General features: G+C 38.7%; 1 protein-coding gene across 13 annotated transcripts in view; it reads right to left on the bottom strand.

The window, feature by feature from the left end:
- ABCC9 (ATP binding cassette subfamily C member 9) overlaps window positions 1-19,483 on the bottom strand; it is a 72,014-nt gene extending 52,531 nt beyond the window's left edge. For 4 of the 13 annotated variants that reach the window (XM_042889712.1, XM_042889725.1, XM_042889713.1 and 1 more), the window contains exons 1-9: window positions 19,339-19,483; window positions 17,935-18,070; window positions 13,795-13,868; window positions 12,146-12,311; window positions 9,675-9,816; window positions 9,171-9,292; window positions 7,926-8,092; window positions 6,281-6,523; window positions 418-612 (exon numbers count right to left, since the gene is read on the bottom strand). In XM_042889712.1, the coding sequence (XP_042745646.1) occupies window positions 418-612; window positions 6,281-6,523; window positions 7,926-8,092; window positions 9,171-9,292; window positions 9,675-9,816; window positions 12,146-12,290 (1,014 nt within the window). In that variant the 5' untranslated portion in view covers window positions 12,291-12,311; window positions 13,795-13,868; window positions 17,935-18,070; window positions 19,339-19,483. The remainder of the gene's footprint in view (window positions 1-417; window positions 613-6,280; window positions 6,524-7,925; window positions 8,093-9,170; window positions 9,293-9,674; window positions 9,817-12,145; window positions 12,312-13,794; window positions 13,869-17,934; window positions 18,071-19,338) is intronic. The other 9 variants (XM_042889715.1, XM_042889716.1, XM_042889718.1 and 6 more) reach the window with 9 other exon arrangements.
- Window positions 19,484-21,260: the final 1,777 nt, after the last annotated feature.

The following is a 21,260-nucleotide window of genomic DNA, read 5'->3' as shown; positions in this document are numbered from 1 at the left end:
AATGGATAGAGGGACAGAAATTAGGCATGACCCACAGATTCCTCTTTTCTGGATCCATCACTGGTGAGCTACCAGCAGGTATCCTGCCTGAAATGAGGAGGCACAGCTGAGAAGAGATTCATAAAAGCTATTACTTATCCTTGGAAGTTCAGAACTGACTTCATGAAGAGCCAGCTCTTCCAACTGGGGGAAGCCTGCCTTGTCTCTGTTGCACTACTTGTGTTGCATTCATGATGAAGACTTTCACTAGTTAGGTCTTCAGCTTGATGGTCTCTAACAAAAAAATAATTTGCTTGAAAGAAATAATGAAACTTACTATGATGATCATAGATATTTGGGCACACACAGTATTAAATATCTGATATGAATCAAGAACAAACACTAAACAAAATCTTTCAATTAATGTTGTAAAGTTACCTTTTCAGTTGCATTTGTGCCATAGGTTGTGTTCTGGAAGCCTTGAACAATGCCAGAAATGCACAAAGGCCCAGCAAAACCCAGCAAGTCAGCCAAGTAACGGAAGGTGCTGCTAAGAAGAATTGGTCGTCCAAAAGCACTGTACATCGCCAACCATATCGAGGGACGTCGATTGGGCTGATCTGCTACTTTTTTCTGGAAAACAGAGAAACAGGTTGACAATGCATCAACAAGAGGCTTCCCTGGCAATATGCAACAGTTTCCATTTCATTGCTGCCTGAATGCCTAAATGTTTCCTGTATGTTTGTAAGGGCAGAGGAAGCAGCAAATGTGATGTTGGTATTGGCAGATTTCAGACACCCTTCACAGCAAATCCAAACTCTGCCTCCTCTTGTTAAGTGTGGTTTCTCCCCTCTAAATCCCAACACTTTTCTGAACACAAGAATGTGAATATAGATTAAGCATACTGCCATGTAGGTGTTGCTCTTTGTCACATGCACGCTCCGGAAAGGCTCTGACATTTCAAGTCCTTACTCTTATGGATAATCTTTACTTTCACAGTAGATGTGAAACCACTTCATTCAGTAAAGGCTTCTGGTATGAGAAAAAGGTTGAAGGAAGAAACATGGAGAGATAGCTATGAGAATATAGTTTAATTTAATTTATCCGGATTTTTCTCTTACATGCCTTCTAGGAAGACACACTTCAGCTCATAGCTAATTACTGGGCTCAAGAAGGTAAAAGTAATGAACTGTACTGGTAGATGAGATTAAATAATCTAATGGTCCTTCTGGGCCTTCAGTTCTGTGAATCTGTGCATTATCTTCACCCATGCACTGGAACACCAACCAATGCATATCTCTGAACTCGGTCAGAGGGGTGCTGGTTTTGTCAAGGTCCTTTTAATCTAAAGAAGAAAGAGTTTTACTTAACAGATCCATGGTCTGCAGAGTGGTTTTCTGTGCCTCAGGCAACAGCTTTTGACACAGTAAAAAATCATCTGTCATTTTTCAAGTAGCACAGATGCCTGCAAGTTATAACTGAAGCCAAGCCCTCTTGAGTGTTCACAGAGACGTTTTAAGTATAGCTCAGTAATAACAAGCCCCTGACCCAACACATTATCCAACGAAAGGCAAGCATGTATGTGCCCTGCCTGGCTACTCCCTGTCTTGTTTTCTCTTTTCACAGTTCTTCCTTTTATGACACTTCAACAGTGAGATACAATATGCACATGGTGCCAAAAATGTACAGATGTATGGGAGGGCCAGATAACTGCTTCCTGGTTTCTAGAGATTAGACCAGGCTGGTCATAACCAGCATAATGGCAAGAAGCACAGTATAGGGAAATAGCCAGCACAGGGACAAACTGTTAACAGGTTGTTTCCATGTTCATCATTTCATAGAAGTGATTTTTTTTCTCATCTGTAGGCGAGAAGAAGAGATGGCATAGAAATGCTATGGGTTATTCAGTACCTTATTATTAAAGGTTATTAAAAGACCTTGTTTTAAAGTTATTTTGTCACTTGAAGATAAAACAAACAGATTAAAAACAAATACAGGTGGAATCAGACAGACAAGACTCTCATTGAAATAATTTAGTACTAGGAGCTAGCATGCAACTCCCTGCTTTTAAGAACAAAGTACTGACAGAGCGGTCTGGTTTGAAAGAGTGTTACACATGCTCTGCCCTACAGCATGCCAATGTTCCTGCTGCTGGGACCAACCCTGACTGCATTGGTAGGTGCTGGATACTCCTGCATACAAGCGCTCCTGAGCATCCCTCCAGCTGGTTGGAAAAAATTGTAAATCTTTTCTTTCCTTGACATATTGACACTTACATTTGTGAAATCATTCCCTATGCCTTCAAATAATTTTCTTTAAAGAAAAGATGTTTGTTATTAACAGGAAGATAGAAACATCGTAAGATTTGAATGCTATGAGTGGGTTTTCAGGCTGTTAATTCCATTGTTTAACACTGTTGTTTCTTCTTTGCTTGACCAGGAATTTAACATAGCTGAAGTATCTGAAGTGAAGAGGGAAGAAAGAAGAGTGGATTTTTTTCCCAGTGGTGAAAAATTTTGCAGCATTTTCCTCTAGTGGGCTTGCAGTGTACTACGTTATGTGGTGCAAATCTGGGATGCATGCGTCAATATGCAATTTGAAACATCTAGACCACTTGAAGAGAAACCCAAAAACACCATGAAGTGACAGCAGAAATCAAGAATTTTTTTCAGCATTAGGATGATGTGTAATACTTTGATCCAAAACTTTGGCTGTAGGAATTTACTTTCATATCTCTAAGACTTCTTTACATACTTAATCAAATTAAAAAGATCTTCATCTTGAGCCAAAATGTCCTTTAATATATTGGGAACTGTGAACATGTATTAAAGAGAGTATATGAATTTAAGGTCATGGGTGTAACTCTATGCGTATGACACACACAACAGCTTACTCTGCAAAAGCAACCTCCCTATCCACAGTTAGAATATATACAGTGCACTTAGAAAGATGAGATAAAAATACTGTAAGATGAGGTGTTTCAATTTCTATGGTAGATTATCTAAAAAAGCAAGGAAATGCAGTATGTTCATCTTTTATTTTATTTCTGATGGCAGAATAAATGGAAAGGAAAGCCAATTCTAATGCATATTTTGGCAATATGTTGTTTATGAAAAATCTCAAACAGCATATTTAAGTAAGCTTGATTACCAAGAAAACACGTTTTAGCTGTCATTTTATAGTATCTTTCAATCTCAAAGGACATATATGACGTTGTCTTACAATATGCTGTGTACATTGCCAGGCACAAACTACTCACAAGACCAGTAACAAATGACCTGCGTCTTATTGTAGGAGCTGGAATGCCTTCTGCTGTAGCAACTACCAGATTAATAGACAATTAGAATGTTGATCTCCAATTATTTACCTTTCAATATGTTACTTTATATTATGTTATAACATTACTATTAAATTATTAAAACAAAATTATCTGACTTTAAGATTCTATAAACAATAATTCAGCAGGAATGTGCTTTGAAAAAAGATTTCAAAAAAAATCCTACTGCCAGCAAAGGAAAAAAGAGTAGGTTCCACTCAGTGTTTGGTCCCTGTGCTTGGGACACAGGTTAGGAGAAACAGTGATTTTGAGAAGCAGTCATCAAAATTTAACCTGAATTCCCTGATCTTTTTTTTTTTTTTTTTTTTTTTTTGGTAGAGTACCTGGTTTCAATTTTCACTTCAGGCAGAAGGTTTAGGAAAAAGCCTTAAAAGCAACACACTTCATGTGAGCTGTCTCAGTGGTATTTTACAGTACAGAACATCCATGTTAATGTTCAGTGTCTTTTATCAAGGTGTGATAAAAGGGGATTGGAAAGGAACAACATCCTTCATCCCACATGGCCAAGGAGTGCAGCTGAGATAAGCTCTCTGGAGGCAAAGGCAGGAGTAAACCAACTTAATCCAGAGGATCTGGGGGGGCTCTCTGCCCCAGCTGTGGAAGATCAGGGTAAAATACACCCTGGCAGCAGAGACAGTGACAAAGGATCTCTTCCAGACTACAATCACGCCTCACCCTGAAGAATTTAACTAATTCTGTGGCTGTTTTCTAACCCAGCCATGCACAAAAACAACATTGCATTGGTTTTAGTCTTTCAGTTTACTTCAACATCATCAGTAAAATATCCATTTACTTCAGGGTTACTGCCTGTTTTAGAATATTGTCACAAATGGAGGTTATGGTAATCTTGAGATATTATGCAGGTTAACAGGAAGAAAACAAATCTGATCTCAGCCAGTTTTTGCAAATGTAGGTGCATGTTACCATGGGTAAAATATTGCAAGTATTCATATGTGCATGACATGCATTCAGTGAAGCTAAACAGTGAATGCACATGAGCAACAACAGAGTTCACTTGCCTTTTGGCATCTGAGCCACATACTTATGCATGCACATGCTGTATCTGCAGATATAAATGAGATTCAGACAAGTGCTTGCACTCAGTCATGCACATTTGTCATAAAGAAAGGCACAGAGCCTCTAGTTCTAAGGGGTAAGTAGGTGCCTAAGCCTCACTGGCCTCTTTAAGTAAGATATGGTCACCAAATTCTGCTTTGAGGATCTGGCCTAAGAGATGCATTTCTCCTTTGGTGTGAAAAGCTCAATTCCAACGACTTAGTAGATTTCTGCTTTAAGCAGAAGGGTCTTGGACTCTCTGATAATAAATACGTCGGCATGCAAAGCAGCCTCAGTCTATTTAGAATATAAATAATTGCATTAATTAGGGCTTCATTTCAGGAGGCATGGAAAAGAGTCTGCAGCTCCACCAGCTACCAGGTGGAAAGAGCTGCTCTTGCCGTACTCTTCTTGCATTGCTATTCTGAACTGTTTACTGCTTAATAAGTCTATCTACCTGGTGTGCACAAGAAAGGGATTTACATGCCTTAATCTTATGTGCTGTATTTCTAAAGTGGCTTCTGACTGCCCGTATCCTTTCTGTTTATGCTCAAGAACTGACAAGTATGTACAAATCAGGGAGACAGGCTCCACAAATGAAATTTCACAGTTTTGCCTAAATGTATGCAGAACTTTCTCTGGAAACATCTCCTCTACTGAGTCAGAAGGTAAACAAAAACCAGCTTTGTTTTTCTTACTGTGTCTGGCTGGGATGGAGTTCATTTCCTCACAGCAGCTTTCATGATGCTGTCTTTTGGATCTGTAACTAAAGTCGGCTGGTAAGACACCAAACTGTTGCTGAGCCATGTTTACATCCCACCAAGGACTCCCCTTTTCCTACTCTGTCACCAGTGAGGCTAGGGGTGCACAAGACCTTGAGAAGAAGACATAGCAAGGACAGCTGACCCCAACTGACCAAAGGGGTATCCCACTCCATATCATGTTGTGCTTGGCAATAAAAGCTTAGGCAAAGAAGAAGAAAGGAGGGATATCTGTCATTATAGTGTTTGTCTTCCCAAGTAACCTTCACACATGCTGAGACTGTGCTTATCAGAAAGTAGCTACACATCTAACTCCTGGTGAGAAGTAGCAATGAACTCTGTACTGTTTTTCTTGCTCACACAGCACTGATTCAGTTCTTAGGTTGCCTTTATTTTGACTCACCAGTTTTTAGCTTGTGCTCTTGTGCTTCTCTCCCCTGTTCCACCAAGAGAAGAGTGGGCAAGCAGCTGGGTGAGTGCTTAGCTGTTTCCTGGGGCCAATCCACCTGCTTCTCTTGGTATGTGTTTTTGAAATGAAGGTAGAATTACTGGAAAGAGAATTACTGTAATGCTTGCCTATGCCCAAAGATTTCTCTGTTGAAATACCACTGTCTAAAGAAGGAAGGATTCGCTTCCCTTCCAGTGTGCATCTCAGAGGAAACATCACAACTAAGCCCTTACCTAATATGGACATGTTTGTCCATAAGTTTGTAACCTCCTGCAAATGCAAAGGACAAGAATTACTTTAATGTGCAATATTTATAAGACAGGATTTCTGAAGAAAAAGTGGAGATGAGTGTTTCCAATTGAAACTATGGAAAAGTAGGACATTTTCTAGTTTAAAATGCTGCCATGAATCTTTAAGATTTAAACAAAGCTTTTATTTTTAAAATGAAATCTAGCAAATGACCATTCTGTTATGGTTTTGGTTTCTAGTTGCTCTCAATTTGGCAACTCTTTCCTGCTGTAAATTCACTTAAAATCCAACAGTGACTATGGCACCATACCTTCCTATGACAAATTTCACCTTGGAACAAACAGTCCTAAGTTAAAAATTCCTAAAACTAGGATTTCATTGAAGCAGAAGAAATTCAAAGTGACACCACAGTTTTTAAGGCTAAATAGTGACATGGACATCTTTGGTTACCTTTTGTTCCTCATATGCTTCTTTGAGACAAACATAATTTGTCAGCGCTCTCATTGCAATTGGAAGCTTCCCAATTGCCTTCAGGTCCACAGGTTTCTTGTGAGCAGATATAATAAGTGTATTCATCCACCAGTAAGTTGCTTTTGAGAGCAAATTGACAAATGGCTGAAGAAACCTCACTCCGAGATCTTGTAGATCCTCTGGTGGCTTGACTTTCTGAGGGTTCATGAAAAATACATACCTCTGGAGAGAAGAAAATGGACAGCATGTTTTCAGAAAATATCTTACTATAGGAAATTCTAAGTATGTATAATAATATAACAGCAGTGTCACAAAAGCAGTGTTGTATTTGGAGGTAATAATACGCTGAATTTAGGTAAGAATTTGCTTTTAAACATGAGTATTTCCATTCTGATAATGTAACTGTTAAGAAATCAACAACTGTGGGTTGTGGACACTGCTTTTTAGCTTACCAAGTACCATCTATCTCTGCATAACAACAACAAAGAATTCTTGGGATATATTTTTATTTGCAGTGGGCAAAACATATGCTTGCTTATGCCTTCACTGCATATATAGTTTAACTGCATTAATCATAGTATCGCTCAGGTTGGAAAAGACCTTAAAGATCATTGAGTCCAACCACAGCCTAACCATACAACCCTAACTCTAACAACCTTCCACTAAATCATGTCCCTGAGCACCACATCCAAACAGTTTTTAAACACATTCAGCGATGGTGACTCAAACACCTCCCTGGTGAGCCTATTCCACTGCTTCACAACCCTTTCTGTAAAGAAATGTTTCCTAATATCCAACCTAAACTTACCCTGGTGCAACTTGAGGCCATTTCCCCTCGTCCTGTCACCAGTGAGAAGAGACCAACCCTGCCCTCGCTGTAAGCACCTTTCAGGTATTGGAAGAGAGCAATAAGATCTCCCCTCAGTCTCCTTTTCCCTAGACTGAACAGCCCCAGTTCCTTCAGTCTCTCCTCATAGGGCATATTACCCAAGCCCTTCACAAGCCTTGTTGCCCTTCTTTGGACCTGCTCCAGCACTTTAATGTCCTTTCTGAACTGAGGTGCCCAAAATTGAACACAGTACTTGAGGTGGGGCCTCACCTCACCTCACCTCACCTCACCTCACCTCACCTCACCTCACCTCACCTCACCTCACCTCACCTCACCTCACCTCACCTCACCTCTTAACATAGAGTGTAGATTACACAGTTTCCCACACATACTGTATTGGTGCTATAGATTCACAAATGCATATGTATATCTATCTACACAAATACATATGCACTGTCTGTATGCATATACATGCCCAGATCAGGGCCTAAATTGAGGATACATATTTTAAAGAGATGTCACATCTATAGAATTCATAGAATCATTGAATTATGGAATTGCTCAGGTAAAGACCTTAAAGATCATCAAGTCCAACCGCAACCTAACCATATTACCCTAACTCTAATTACCCACCACTAAATTGTGTCCCTGAGCATTGCATCCATTAACTAGACATTCACAGTGACACCAAACTTGGACCTAAACTTGATGAGAGACAGTTACTGGGGCTAATGACATCTTCATCTCCCAGGATCTGTAGATATTTATTCAGATATGGATCAAGAAACCACATACCCTAACTCGAATGACATTGATCTCCACAGCCATCAGCAGCCCGTAGAGAATCACCATAATTCCAGTGATGCAGAAACGCAGCTGAGAAAAAGGCACACCGTCCTGGCAGTATCTGACTAGCTTGATAGTTTTGGTGACAAAGGCCATTATCCAATAAAGAAAGAGAGCTGTAAAACACATGCACATGCATCATTATAAATACATATTTCAGCTGTGTTAATGCTGCAGAAGTTGCAGCTCTCTCAAGCAGAAATATTCCATAGCTTAATTCAATGCAAACATGGCAACCATCTATATCACAAGCCTGCAGGATGGCCCAGGCTGATGTCAGACGAAGTCAGGAATACAGAATGGAGAGATTTGTATTCCACTTTCTTTTTCCAAGTCATTGTTTTCTTTCCTGGGTTGCCACCTTTCAAAAGCATCCACAACCGTGGATCTTCACACAATTACAAAAGTCCACTGAAGACAATCTGATAGGAAACTTTACTATTAAAATGAAGTAAATGTCACTTAATGTGACAAATATCATATTGCCTTTTTGAAAAAGTAGGATTCATCACAGGTGTGCACTTGGAAACATGCTTATTTTGAAAGAATCCATGTAGTTTAATTACATCCTGCACTCTGGTTTGTATGACTAGTTCAGGCTGTTGAGTTATAAGTAATTTGGCAGTATATTCCCATGAAACATTATGCTGCAAAGTCTAGTCAAATTCATCTGACCATCTCCTGACTGAGATAGACATCAAGATAGCTGTGTTTCTTGAAGATAAACCATCCTTATCCTCCAGATCCCTACTGCTGTTTGGGTAAAGTAAGGGGTGGTATTAATCATTAGACTGGAAAATCTTGGAGTCAACTGCAAAGGATGCTGAGAAAAAAACAGCAATCTTCACAGGATGTCTTCTGAACAGATTACTATTTCAAGAAGTCCTTCCAAATATCTATTTTGAATGAATACAAATCTTGGACATAAAATAATGAGCAGTGTTTAAAAAATACCCCAAAGCTCATGCTAGAAATACAATAGGCTCACTGTGTTCTCCCTTCTGTGATCATTTTTAAAAGTAGTTTTCAATGTGTACGTAATAAAAGGCAAAATAACTCCTACAATAATACAAGTTCTATGAACAGAAAATTATCCTCACCCTTTTAATATTCTCCTGCATTTTATCATCCTTTTCAATCTAAGCCGGCAAAACTACTGTTTTTGTAAAAGAACATAATCAGACTTGGACTTACCTAACAGTAACTTTGGAAAGTTAGATGTTTCAATGTTATGGTAATAGACTATGGATACAGTGGCAGCCACAAATCCCATTATGGCTGGTAGAAAGAGATGGAGATGTCGAGATTTCATTTGTCTGAAATTAGAAAAGACATAAATTAGTGACTTCAGTTACATTGTAACACCATTGTTACATTCCTAGGTGTTCTGCTAAAGTAACTAAGATGACAAATATGACTTCACTAGTGACAAAAAGGTGGGTTTTTTTCCAAGTGAATGCATTAACTTCTGTCAATATTTACTAGCTGTTATATATTGACAGAAGAATAACAAAGTGCTAAGAACAATCGGTTCAATGTCCCATTAAAATCTAGGATTCTGAAATGGTGCTCCATCCTTTTTGGGGGAAAAAAAATGGACAAAAACTCTCTACATCTTACTTGCAAGCATATCACATGATAAGAGAGTACACTGACAAATTCAGTTAGCCTGGCTATCCCCCTGTTACTGTCACTTACGTATCAGAAACTATGCCCTCTGCTATTTCACACACATGTACGAACAGGAGAGTGAATGTCAGAATCCATCGCAGATTATGCCCAGGGAAGTGCAGCCATGTATTATGGTGAATCTGGACTTTGGAGCTTTGGCTTCCCCAGCCTGGAAAATAATAGTAGTAGAGGAGGAAGGTTATCATACAGCCAGCCAGAGATGTAGTCATTTGTTCCCTTCTCTAAGCCATAGGTTATGCTTCATAGTCTAGAATTAGCACGGAAGAGCTACGAGACCATGGAGAGAGGCTGTTGTTATTACCCAGACATGATCCATGATTGTCTGAGTTGCCAGGTAGCCCTTAATAACTTAGATCTAACTTTGTAGTTAGACAAAAGAATTCCTAAAATAGAAATCAAAGGGAAGAGGCCCCTAGCCAAGAACAAAGATGAGAAAGACAATAAAAACCTCTCAGTTACACCCTCACACAATGGAGGTTGGCATGAAAGGTTCAGGTTGGACATTAGGAAAAATTTCGTCTCAGAAAGAGTGGTGAGGCATTGGAACAGGCTGCTGAGGGACGTGGTAGAAGATGTGGCACTGGGGGACATGGTTAATGGGCATGGTGGGGATGGATTAATGGTTGGGCTGGATGATCTTAGAGGTCTTTTCCAACCTGAATGATTCTACAATTCTACAACTGAAATGATGGTGTTTTCTTTTTTTTTTTTTCTTTCCATTTTGCATATTCTAATCTCCCAGTAGATCATCAGAATTCAGCTGGTTTAATCAATGAATTAATTTTGAAGCTTATTTCAGATTCATCACCTCAAAGATCAACTATGCACTTCAGACAAGGTTGTCTCTGAAGCCAGCACCCTGATTACAAGCAGAACTCCAAGAACTGTGCTATTGCTGGGAAGAGATGAGGGCTGAGGAGAGGTTAGCATGTCAAGGCCTGTCCTGCATGTTTCTCTGTAAGGCAACTTGTCTTCTGTCCCGTCTCATCCTGCTATAGGTCTGTCCTGAACCACTTAGCCTAAATGCTTTGGCCTGTACGTATCCCTCTTGCTGTAAGGCAAATTCTATAACTGGTGGACTTACTGAAGCATGGAGATGGACCCCAAAGTAGCTAATTTAGGGAATTAAAGAAACAAAACAAAACAAAACAAAAAAAATAGTGAGCATCAGTATTTCAGTAAATGCATGACTGAGTTTAAAATTCAGGATGTGATTTTGTTACACAAAGATCACAGAATTCTAGAATGATTTGGGTTGGAAGAGACCATAAAGATCACCTAGTTCCAAATCCCCTCCCTTAGGGGAAAGACAGTGTCTCCTAATGCCTACATTCTCATCAGGAGACTCAGAAACATAAACAAGAATTCATGCTTATTAGTTCTTGGAAATAGTTTATCACTGTTTAATCCTTATTTAACACATAAAGTACTGCAGAAACAAAATTTTCAGTCTTCCTTCTGTTTATCTCAAACACTCTCTATAAGAGTTCAAAGATTTTCCTATACTAATAAGACTTTCTTTGACCTTACTCCTATCTTTGTCTCTTCCAAGCTGCTTTTAATTTTATTTCCTTCTGCCCTCTTAAGGCTCTCTCCAACAGCTATTTATCCTGACAATCATGGTACAAAATAGAAGAAAAATAATTGTATACATACATACGTTCCATATAATTTAAGATACCGTGCTTTTTTTCCTACAACTAATAGACAATAGAGTAAATTCTCAGTGGCCACTTCAATGCTACTTCAATCTTACTTGGGTAATATTTGCAAAAATATTAGAAGAACTTGATACAAGTTGATTACATGGAATGATGTTTGACAGCCCTGAAAAATTTTTAAACTGCATTTATTTCATCACTGCATATACGTAGGATAAAGAGACAACGGTGGAGAAAAAATGTAATTAGAGTCCTAGTTTAGACAGTTTTTTTATGAGAGTATGTAAACTTGAGCTCTTACAATACCTTAAATTATTTGAGCGAGATTTGTTTTTTCTTATTTTCATTCCCATGGAAAAGATCATCTCCTTTGCTCTCATTTTGTTACCAAATGTTGGCAAAAGAAAGAATTATTCCTGCTTCTCCTAGCCTTTGATCCAAGACATTCTCTGAAATTTGCATAACTTCAAGGGAATTCTGACTCACTGTCCTCAGTCTTCTAGCATCCAGTAATAGCAAAGATTGCAAGTTGCTACTTTCAAATCTGAAGAAAGCTTTCCCAGAAAGAAGTTTCAAAGCATTTGGAACTGATTTTTCTGGATCCCATTGATCTTCCTATGTTGTTTACTTCTAAAATTCAGGTCCTCTGTGTTAAGCCACTCTTTCTTTTCTTAAAATAAGTAAATACAAAGCACCTAATAGCTTGCACCAGAGGCCTCCAATCACAAGTAAATGTTTTAAATGAGTAACAAGTAAATGAGTTTAAATACATGTTCAAGTGCTTGTAGGATCGCATGGCTCCATTGAATAACTCACCGATGAACAAAATTGGAAAGGTGATAAAAAGCAAGAAGACGTGGGGAACCAAGTTGAGAGCATCCACAAAGCAGACATTTCTAAGGACACCAGCAGTGATGTTGTATGCTGAAGCATTGTCATTACCACAAAATGAGAGCCTCATTGCTTCCAGAAGGTCTGCCTACTAAAAAAAAAAAAAAAGAGAGAGAATGTAAGAGATGTGTTGAAGTACGAGCTGGCTACCAAGACTGCTAGCATTTCTTTTAGCTTAACATGAAATAAATAAAATGAAGAGATACATGTGGAGCACACATCGAACATCTGACAGAGAATAATTTAGTTGTGTTTTGAAATTGTTTTGTGACCTGATCATGTATAAATGCATGAGAATGAAGGCTGTGCTTTTATCAAATATATTAAATGAGTACATATTCACTAAATATACCTTTCAGTGTCTTCTAGTGTTATATGAACAAGTGTTAGGCTGAAACAAGGGAGTTTGGAAATAACTATTTCCAATTGTATTAAGAAAACTCAAATTCACATTAGTTGAATCCTGTGTGTTACTGCTACCTTGGTAAGCCAACACTGTGTAATTCTGTTTGTATAATTTGTTGCATGACATTTTCATTGTAGCTTGAATCTTTGATATTTGTGATTTGGTAGCTTTGGATTCACTAACATTTTACATTTTTGTACCATCTCATAGAACAAGAATGGTCACATAGACTACTCATTCCAGATAAAGTGCCAAACTCTTAAAGTGAGTTGTACTGAAGATTGCGTAGACAGTAAATCAGCATTTGTGCTTGATCCTGCAAATCCTAATGCATGTGCTTAGTCTCAGCTAAGTGAAGCTCTGGCTCCCATAATTTCTTATGAGAGTATCTTTGGAATTAAAGATAAACTCACACATTCATACTTATGCAGTGTGGGCCACAGCATGATCTAGAGTTATGGCCAGCTTCTGGGTTTTTCATCTGTGCATTATTCTTGCATTCTTCTTTATAGGAAGATCAAATCAAAATGTTTTCTTGGTGGTTTATTTTCCCCAAACTTACAGTTAGCAATATAGTGCTGTAGAATATGTTGTGTAAATTTATTTTCTTACAACATGTTTTTCCAGATTTACATACTAAATGGAAAAAATGTCCTTAATTCAGCAAAGCATATTGTATACTTTCGTGAACACATCTTTCTGTAATAATATGGACATCTGATTTGTGGAATCAGAACAATACATGCAAAAAATATACAATACAGTTTTTCAAAAAAAGTTAGTTCAATGGGGAAAAGTGTTTTCCTTATTTCCTCAAATAGTTCAGATTAGTTTTATGAGTTTACTTGTTCAAAAAAGACAAGCATAGAAAGGCAAGTATAAACTGCTAAATTACTCTCTTAGAGAGAACACAAACATAAAGATCTTCAAAAAAAAATATGGAGTTCAAAGAGCCACTGCTAAGCCTCATTTTTTACTTTAAATAGCTTTTTGCTCGGTCCAAAAATCATAATTCATGCTGAAACACATCAGTGAAACTTCTAAAGTTAGTCTCATTGGGAAGAAGGTGATGAATACAGCCCCTTTTCCAAATACATTAGTGATTCGTGGAGCATAACTCCAGGTTATATGGTGGACATGGTCTGCAGAAATGGATACATGTACTTACTGTGGTGCAAGAGCTGATGGACAACTCATTCAATTTCAGTGGAACAAAATTTGACAGATAATGTGCCCCATTCCCTAGAATGAATAGCATGATATGACCACTATCAATCTGTCATTATATTTTAATATAAAATATATTCAAAATAGTAAAAGATGTAAATAATGCAAAGTAGGCATTATGTTAACATAAATTCTTTCTGAACAGGCTGAGGAGTTATTGAAAGAATTCGGAACTTAGAATATTTCAAAGAGATTATTTGTTTTTAATTTGTAAAAGCTTGACATGTCTCCTTTAAGAGTGTCATAATGGCAATGATAATCTCTTGAAAATCAGATGTGTTGTTTCCTCATTTTTACTGAAGGTCAGAAGTACAAGGGAGTTCTGCTGGGAATTTTCCTCCCTTTCCCACAAATAGGGCTCTTTTCTGAGACAGCATAGATGCTATTGGTCTAGTGGCTGGATTGATACTGAAAAGCAGGGGGGATCCTGGGCTCCATCAAACACTGAATCACTGACTTCCATTGTAGTTTTTGGCTTAGAGTCAAAAATAAATCTAGGAGAAAGGATCAAAACTGAGTCTAAGAGAAATTAATGGAAACTGTTGTTTTTTTCCATTTTTCTGGAAGGGAAATGGATCATTGACCACTTGGAGAGTACTCTCTCTTAGCTTGGAGAGCACCTAACCACCAATCTGTAGAAGTTTCACCTCACACCTCAAGTGGTAGTCCCTAGAAGTTATCAAGAAAGATGCATAGCACCTTTGTTGAGCTCAGTTTTGGAATAAAGTAAATTTGACAATATTAGTGCCTTAAAAAAAAAACACTGCCCTTTATGCCCTTTAGAGGTGAGAATCTGATCCAGTCAATGATATCAACATAAAAAGACAGTGCCCATCATACTGGTGGTTACTTTCAAGGGTATGTATAAGCAGCACACATCCAGTGACCACCTTTATTAATGTCTCCCTGGTTTAAAATCTATTAAAGCACTCCTGACAGTGTAGTGATAAAGTGTTGACCCAATACAGCTTGCGATTTCATCTCATAAAATATTTTTTCATCTTCATAAAATGCTTAACAGGTCCAACTTCCCTTTTTAGCAGGACCCACTTCAGGACATCTCTAGTGCCATATGGCAGTGTTAGGGAGCAGAAGAGATAAGAACTGTAGGAAAGATTAATATTCCTGTGATCCTTCCTTCCTTCCTTCCTTCCTTCCTTCCTTCCTTCCTAGAGATACATGTTCTTCCACTCAGAAAATTGAGACTGGAAAGAAAGACCATTCAGAAGATCTTGACAGCATATCACCAAGAAAAGGCTCTAATCTCTTCTGTTCTGTAATACCATAAGATTTCTTTTCACAAAATGGAAATTTGAAATGGAAGAACATCAGATTTAGCAATATCATAAAAATTTTCAGTTTTGCCTACTGCTGAATCTCATCAAAATGATGGAATAATAGAATGGCTTGGGTTGGAATGGACATCAAAGCCCACCCAATTCTAACCTCCTGCTGTGGGCAAGGCTGTTACTCACCAGGTCAGGCTGCCCAGGGCCCCATCCAGCTTGGCCTTGAATACCTCCAGGGATGGGGCATCCACAGCTTCTCTGGGCAGCCTCTGCCTGAGCCTCAACCTCTGAGTAAAGAATTTCCTCCTAACATTTCAGCTAAACCTCCCCTCTTTTAGTTTAAAGCTATTCCCCCTGTCCTATCACTATTAGACCATGTAAAAGATTGGTCCCCCTCCTGCTTGTAAGATCCCTTCAGGTAATGGAAGGCTGGAATGAAGTCCCTTTGGAGCCTTCTCAAAAACTACAGCTAGATTTAGAAAAGAAAATGGAACATGATTGACACTTGATCAAATTCAGATTCTTAGTAATAGTTTAGGCTTCTCTTCCATTGGCTTTAGTAAGACCATGTCAAAGTTCTGTCATAAAAATTCCTGTGTAGAGGTGAATGGATGTATATTGCCTATATGAGAAAGTGCTGTTTGCTTCACTTGGTGCAAAGCATCATGCAATTACATAATTAAATTAACTGAAGACTTTTTATGTGTGGAAACAGACTTTTCACACTACAGAGCATATGAGGGAGAGATCAAAGAGGGAAAGCTAGGATGCAGAGGTAAAGGAGTGATTTGAAGAGGTTTATGTTGCAAGGAGAAGTACAGAGAAAAGCAGGGCTTGTTGCAACTCTCCAGAAGGTAATCACCTTCCCCAGGAGCAGTTTCCCTTCTACACCCGCCTGTCAACTCTTCCTTGGTGATGCTGGAAGCAGCACTGAACTTCTCTTATAGGAGCTCTAACCAGATGAATTAAGTAGCAAAGCCAGGTGCTTATCACCTCAGGAGCAGCTCTAGGCAGCTGCCTGCTACGCTGAGCTCCACAACAGTACAATGGGGAGCCATGCAAATATTAACTCTCAGAATTAACTGACTTCTATCAGCTAGATACTGTTTCCTAGATAAGAAGCCTTGCTTGCTGCAAGCCTGAGATGAGATCAGAGCGGAGCTGTGGCAGTTGCCATAGTTCAATTTCAGTGTTACCTAAGTCAAGACAAACCTGGGGATCTATAAGTCACAGCAAAAGGCCCCACTGGCTCCTTAACAAATCTTTGCCTGTGTTTCTCAAAGGAAGGGGCTGCCACTGGAAAGCACTTGTCTTCCCATACAGATTACCAAGAGCCTTTTTCTAAGCCTGTGCCCAGTTTGTAATGTTTGGAGCTGTAGGCTTATTTACAGGCAGACAGCTTTGTCTGTTGATCAACAATGGCTGCACTAAGTTAATCCTGACAGCCACTTTAAAACAACAAAACAAATGACCCAAACTTGACTATATAGGAAGGGACAGATTGTTTTGAAATTTGTTGGCCATCTGAAGTGATTGACCACTATTTCTCATCAGGTTGCACTAGCTTTTCAGCATATCTGCTGAGATCCTTGTACGCACGTTTCAGAAGAAAAAATACTCATAGCTATTACAAAAAAAAAAAAAAAAAAAAAAAAAAAGGATTTCCCTGCTATAACTTCTCTTTCTGTTAAGCACTGTGGGCCATCAAATTGTGCTGAGCTGATTGTGCCAAAGTGAGTAAGTATATCGCTCCCTTTTTATTTCACTACTTCACTGCTAATTATAGAAGGAATGTTATACTTCATAATAATGTTGTCAAGCATGCTAGGTTTAACCTAGCATTTCAATCAGGGGGAATGCATTAGGGTGATAAAGATCTTCTGATAATAAGTGCATGCTCTCTCAGGGTACCAGCTTCATTCAGCACCCCAATAAGGAGGCCAAATGTCAGGTAATTTTTTTTTTTTTTTAATCTCTTGTACACTGGAGGATTTTGTTCTTCAAAATTAATGACAAATCACTCACTTTAACCTCAATCTTTGCAAAAACACTAGAACTAGTAACAAATTATCAGGGGTGGTTTTTCTTTCTCCCCTTAAAAACAGCCTTTGTTGAGCAGCCAGCTGCAAGTTAAAGTACAAAGCAGAACTTTGTAGAGGAGAGAAATGGAAAGAACAGTCAGGAGGATGGGTCCATGATGGTGCCAGCGCACAGAGAGTCTCAGCTCTCCTTGACATCATTTGGGAATCTGATTCCCTTTTGGTTTAATTTAATGGGGATGTGAACTATCTGAACAGCAGCTCACCCTGCAATGAAATAGCTAAAAAAACTTATGCCCTTTAAGCATTTACATTTTCATCCCAAGATCTTCACCACTGGCAAACTGAGATTTTCTGGTTGTGGGTTAAGGTGTACAGACATTTTCATAATATACTAAACAGAAGTAGGTACCAAAGAGTTTCAGGAACAAAAAGCATTTTGGGAAGAAAAAAAAGGACAAAGTATTAAGCATGAATGTGATGTAGCATTTAGCCTAAACACTTACAAATCTAATTTTAACAAACTTAAACATGGAATTCTTAAGGCATAGAGTTAAATCCTGAGATACATTTTACCTAAGCTATAGAAAAGAATACAATGGGAAAGTGGCAGATAATGTAAATTTTCATAAAAACAATAAGAACATCCTCACTGAGTGCAAACCTGCAAGAATTCTAGTTAAATATATTTTAATTATCTTAGGGTCTTTTAAATTGGGCTTAAAGCCTTCATATTCAAGAGTTTTCTCTTACCTGGATTATCACTCTGTTCTGCACGCTCTGCAAGATACAACTGAAAAGGAAAGAGCATAAATACAGTCCTCAGGTGGACCTTAGTTGGGGGAAATATGAAACTTTTGAAAAGTTTTTGTTTCAGTATTTCTGCTGTCTGTATTAAAAAATAAAAAATAAATAAAAAAAATCAATAGCTGCACTTCCCGATTAAAATACATCAGCTTACAGAGCATACTCGGGTCTCAGTTCATAATTTTTTTTTGGTCTTACTTATAATGTGCATTATATGCCCACATATGCCACATATGCATATATACAAGTATACATATATACATGGGTATGTGTACACATAGAGATGCAGAACGGAGAAAGTACTCAGAGTTTTGCAAAAGTAGTTGGTTCTTAATTTCTGAATAATGGAGTCTTCACCAAAGCAAGCTTTTTTCTTTCCTTCCTGAATACAGAGAAAACTTTACCAAAGTTCAAATGACGAAGTTCGGTGAGCCCTATGGAAGGCCTACTGCCTTGCCACAGATTTTAGGCTAGTGCTCTGAATCTTTCCCTTGCCTGATATAAACCTATTGGCTTTTTTTTCCTACCTCCCTAAAAGCACCTGACCTAATGGAACCTGTAAATTATAAATAATGATTATTTGCAAAGAGTAGCACTAAAGCAATGGCAAAAAAATGCTGTTCATTAAAAATCTTTTATCCCAAATGGTCCAGCACAAAATATTGTTTTCTTTTTCATTTCTATTTCAGCTGTGACCAACTGCCCTAGATAGACCCTGCCTCCTCACTAAGCACTGTCCCGGTTACCTTGGGCCTTAAGGTGACAAATTACTTCAGATGCTTTTCAGCATTTGCATCGCTCTCTGGCATACACCAGCAGCATGATCCAAACCTCACTAAAACTAATGCAAGGAATCTCATTGACTTCAGCAGGTTTTGGATCAGGCCCCAAACACAGAGAAAATCCCATCAGCAAAACAGCTAAACGCGGTACTGACTCTGAAAAGCATCGCACACCAAAATCAGCAGCGCTCTCACGCATCCAAAACATTTATTTTTCTTTTTTCTTAAGCTCCTTAAGGCAATTCAATTTCACGCATTGACGTGCTATGCTGCCGGCTGCAAAACCTATGACTCCACATGCTAAGACAGGACGGTTTAAAAAAAGAAACAGAACCATGAGCAGAGCGGCAAAGAAAACATCAGCGGTAGGGGACTGGAAAGCCTGAGAATGCCTGAGAATGGAAAAGGAAAAGGAAAACAGATCTGAGTCGTAATCCCAGGAAAGAACGAGGAGCAGCCCTGTCCCACAGATATAAAGGAGGAGGAGGAGGCAGTTAGTGGGGACGACGGGGGGGTCACTGCATGCCCCGCTCGCCTGCTGGCTGTTAGAGCAAACTCTGCAGCTTACCTTTGCAAACACAAAACCAAAATACCAACCCCAATTTTCACTCGGTTGTGCTATGTGATCAATATCATCCCGGCGGCAGGATTTTCCTCCACTTAGCGAAGCAGCTCCAAGCCCTGGAGTGAATTATTTTTAGGCTGGTGATGGGGAGATCAGCTGCTGCCTCCTATCGAGTTTCCAAAGCGCACAAACTCTGCTCGTCTTTCTCACACGCCGAAAAGGGGCAGGAAGCTGGGAAGAGACAGGCAAGCAAGAAGCACCAATTTTTCGCCTCCTGCAGCCGCAGTCCCCTGGGATCTCTTCTGCTTGCTTTTATTTTCAATTTTACAAACTGGAGTGGTAAGAATCCAAGAGGCTGCACTGCAATGCACAAGCTATGGCCAGATGGGTATCCTAACGTAATTGACTTGGACAAGGTAGTCTAACTTTTGGCAGGCATGGGAGCTTCAGCTTTTGAGGGTTTTTTTGAATTTGGCTTAGTTAATTTGAATTTGACAACATAATTATATATATTGTCCATCATCTTGAGCGGAAGTGAAAGCATAAATCTACTCAGAAATTTCACTCACCCTAGATTCTTCCATACTCTTCACCTTAAAATCTGTTTACTAATCACAGTGAAAAGAGTAATTGAGGCACTGGACAGCTTTTTATTTTGAAATAGATTATTTTTTAAGCTTGAAAAAAAAGGCAAAACAAGTTCTGTGCTTATTCCAGGGATAAAATCTTCCACACAATTGCCCTTATTTACAATTTTGGCAGGACTGAAAGATGCTATTTTGAACAAAGGCTGCTCTGAAAGTAATACCTCCCATTTTTTTATGTTGGCCCATGACATCACTGTATCTTAGCAGTGGCAACAGTGACCGTGGGTCACCTCCACTGGTGCAAATTTTTACGAGAAGGACATGCAGCTCTTGGTTGCTGGTGAAAATGCACAGCTAATAGTGGAGACTACGTTGCAAAATAGGGTTTTGTAGCTGATAATTTGCTCTATCAAATAGTGTTATTGTGCTCTTTGTATATGTTATAATTTCTATGGAAATAAAGACAAGGCATTGCTTTCAGAGTAACCAATGTATATGTTTCTTTATTAAAAAATCCCAAATGATTCCTAAACATTCCTTTGTTTAAAGATCTCTAAGTTGCCTACATGCAGCAGGCTGGTTTGTCATCTATTTTCTTACAGTGCCATTGAACCAAGATATGACAGGGTGCAGGTATTCCATCTCTATCATTTCATGCTACCAAGTCATAAAGCTTGAGGCCAAAAATGGCAAAGGTGTTTGAGTCAGATCTGAGATCTGCTGGCAGCTCAGAACGTTTGAGAGCATGGTGGTTCAGATGCTGAGCGGCAAACCTGGAGTTCTCTGGGGCAATTTGCTCAGACCCAGCAGGACCCATCGAAATCACTGAACAGCAAATGATTTCCAGTGGATTGTGATCACGTTTTCATTCTATGAAAGGTATTTCAGAAAACTCTGAGCTGAAAATGTAGGGGATGGACAAATCCGTCCTTGTAGGGGAATCCATCCCAATCTTGGCAAATGCAGTCTTTTCTTTTTCTGTGGTTTTCATTATTGTTTGTTTTCCTTCTGACTGTAGGGACACAAAACAGGAGACTTCAGATCTGAAGAAAATTGATGCCTTTTGATAGTTTCCATTGACTTGACATATCAATACATAATACACTGAGCAACTGAGACAATTTTCAGTCATCCTACATAGCAATCAATATGTTTTACTTGCTTTTCAGGTTTCTTGCTAAGTTTTCTTCCCTCTCATGTATGAACATTCCATGCTTTAGGAGGAACAATCTGAGTTCTGTTACAAATCCATGTTTCGTTAGAAGAGTTTTAAAATAAAATCTTTAACACATCTTGCAGCATTTTTGAAAACAGGTATAATTTCATAGCCAAGTGAGT

Source organism: Lagopus leucura, unplaced genomic scaffold (assembly GCF_019238085.1).
Source record: "Lagopus leucura isolate 7727_CA_CO unplaced genomic scaffold, USGS_WTPT01 Super-Scaffold_100159, whole genome shotgun sequence".
Taxonomy (NCBI): Eukaryota; Metazoa; Chordata; class Aves; order Galliformes; family Phasianidae; genus Lagopus; species Lagopus leucura.
Note: the sequence above shows the minus strand (reverse complement) of the source record. Positions and strands in the feature narration are given on the sequence as shown.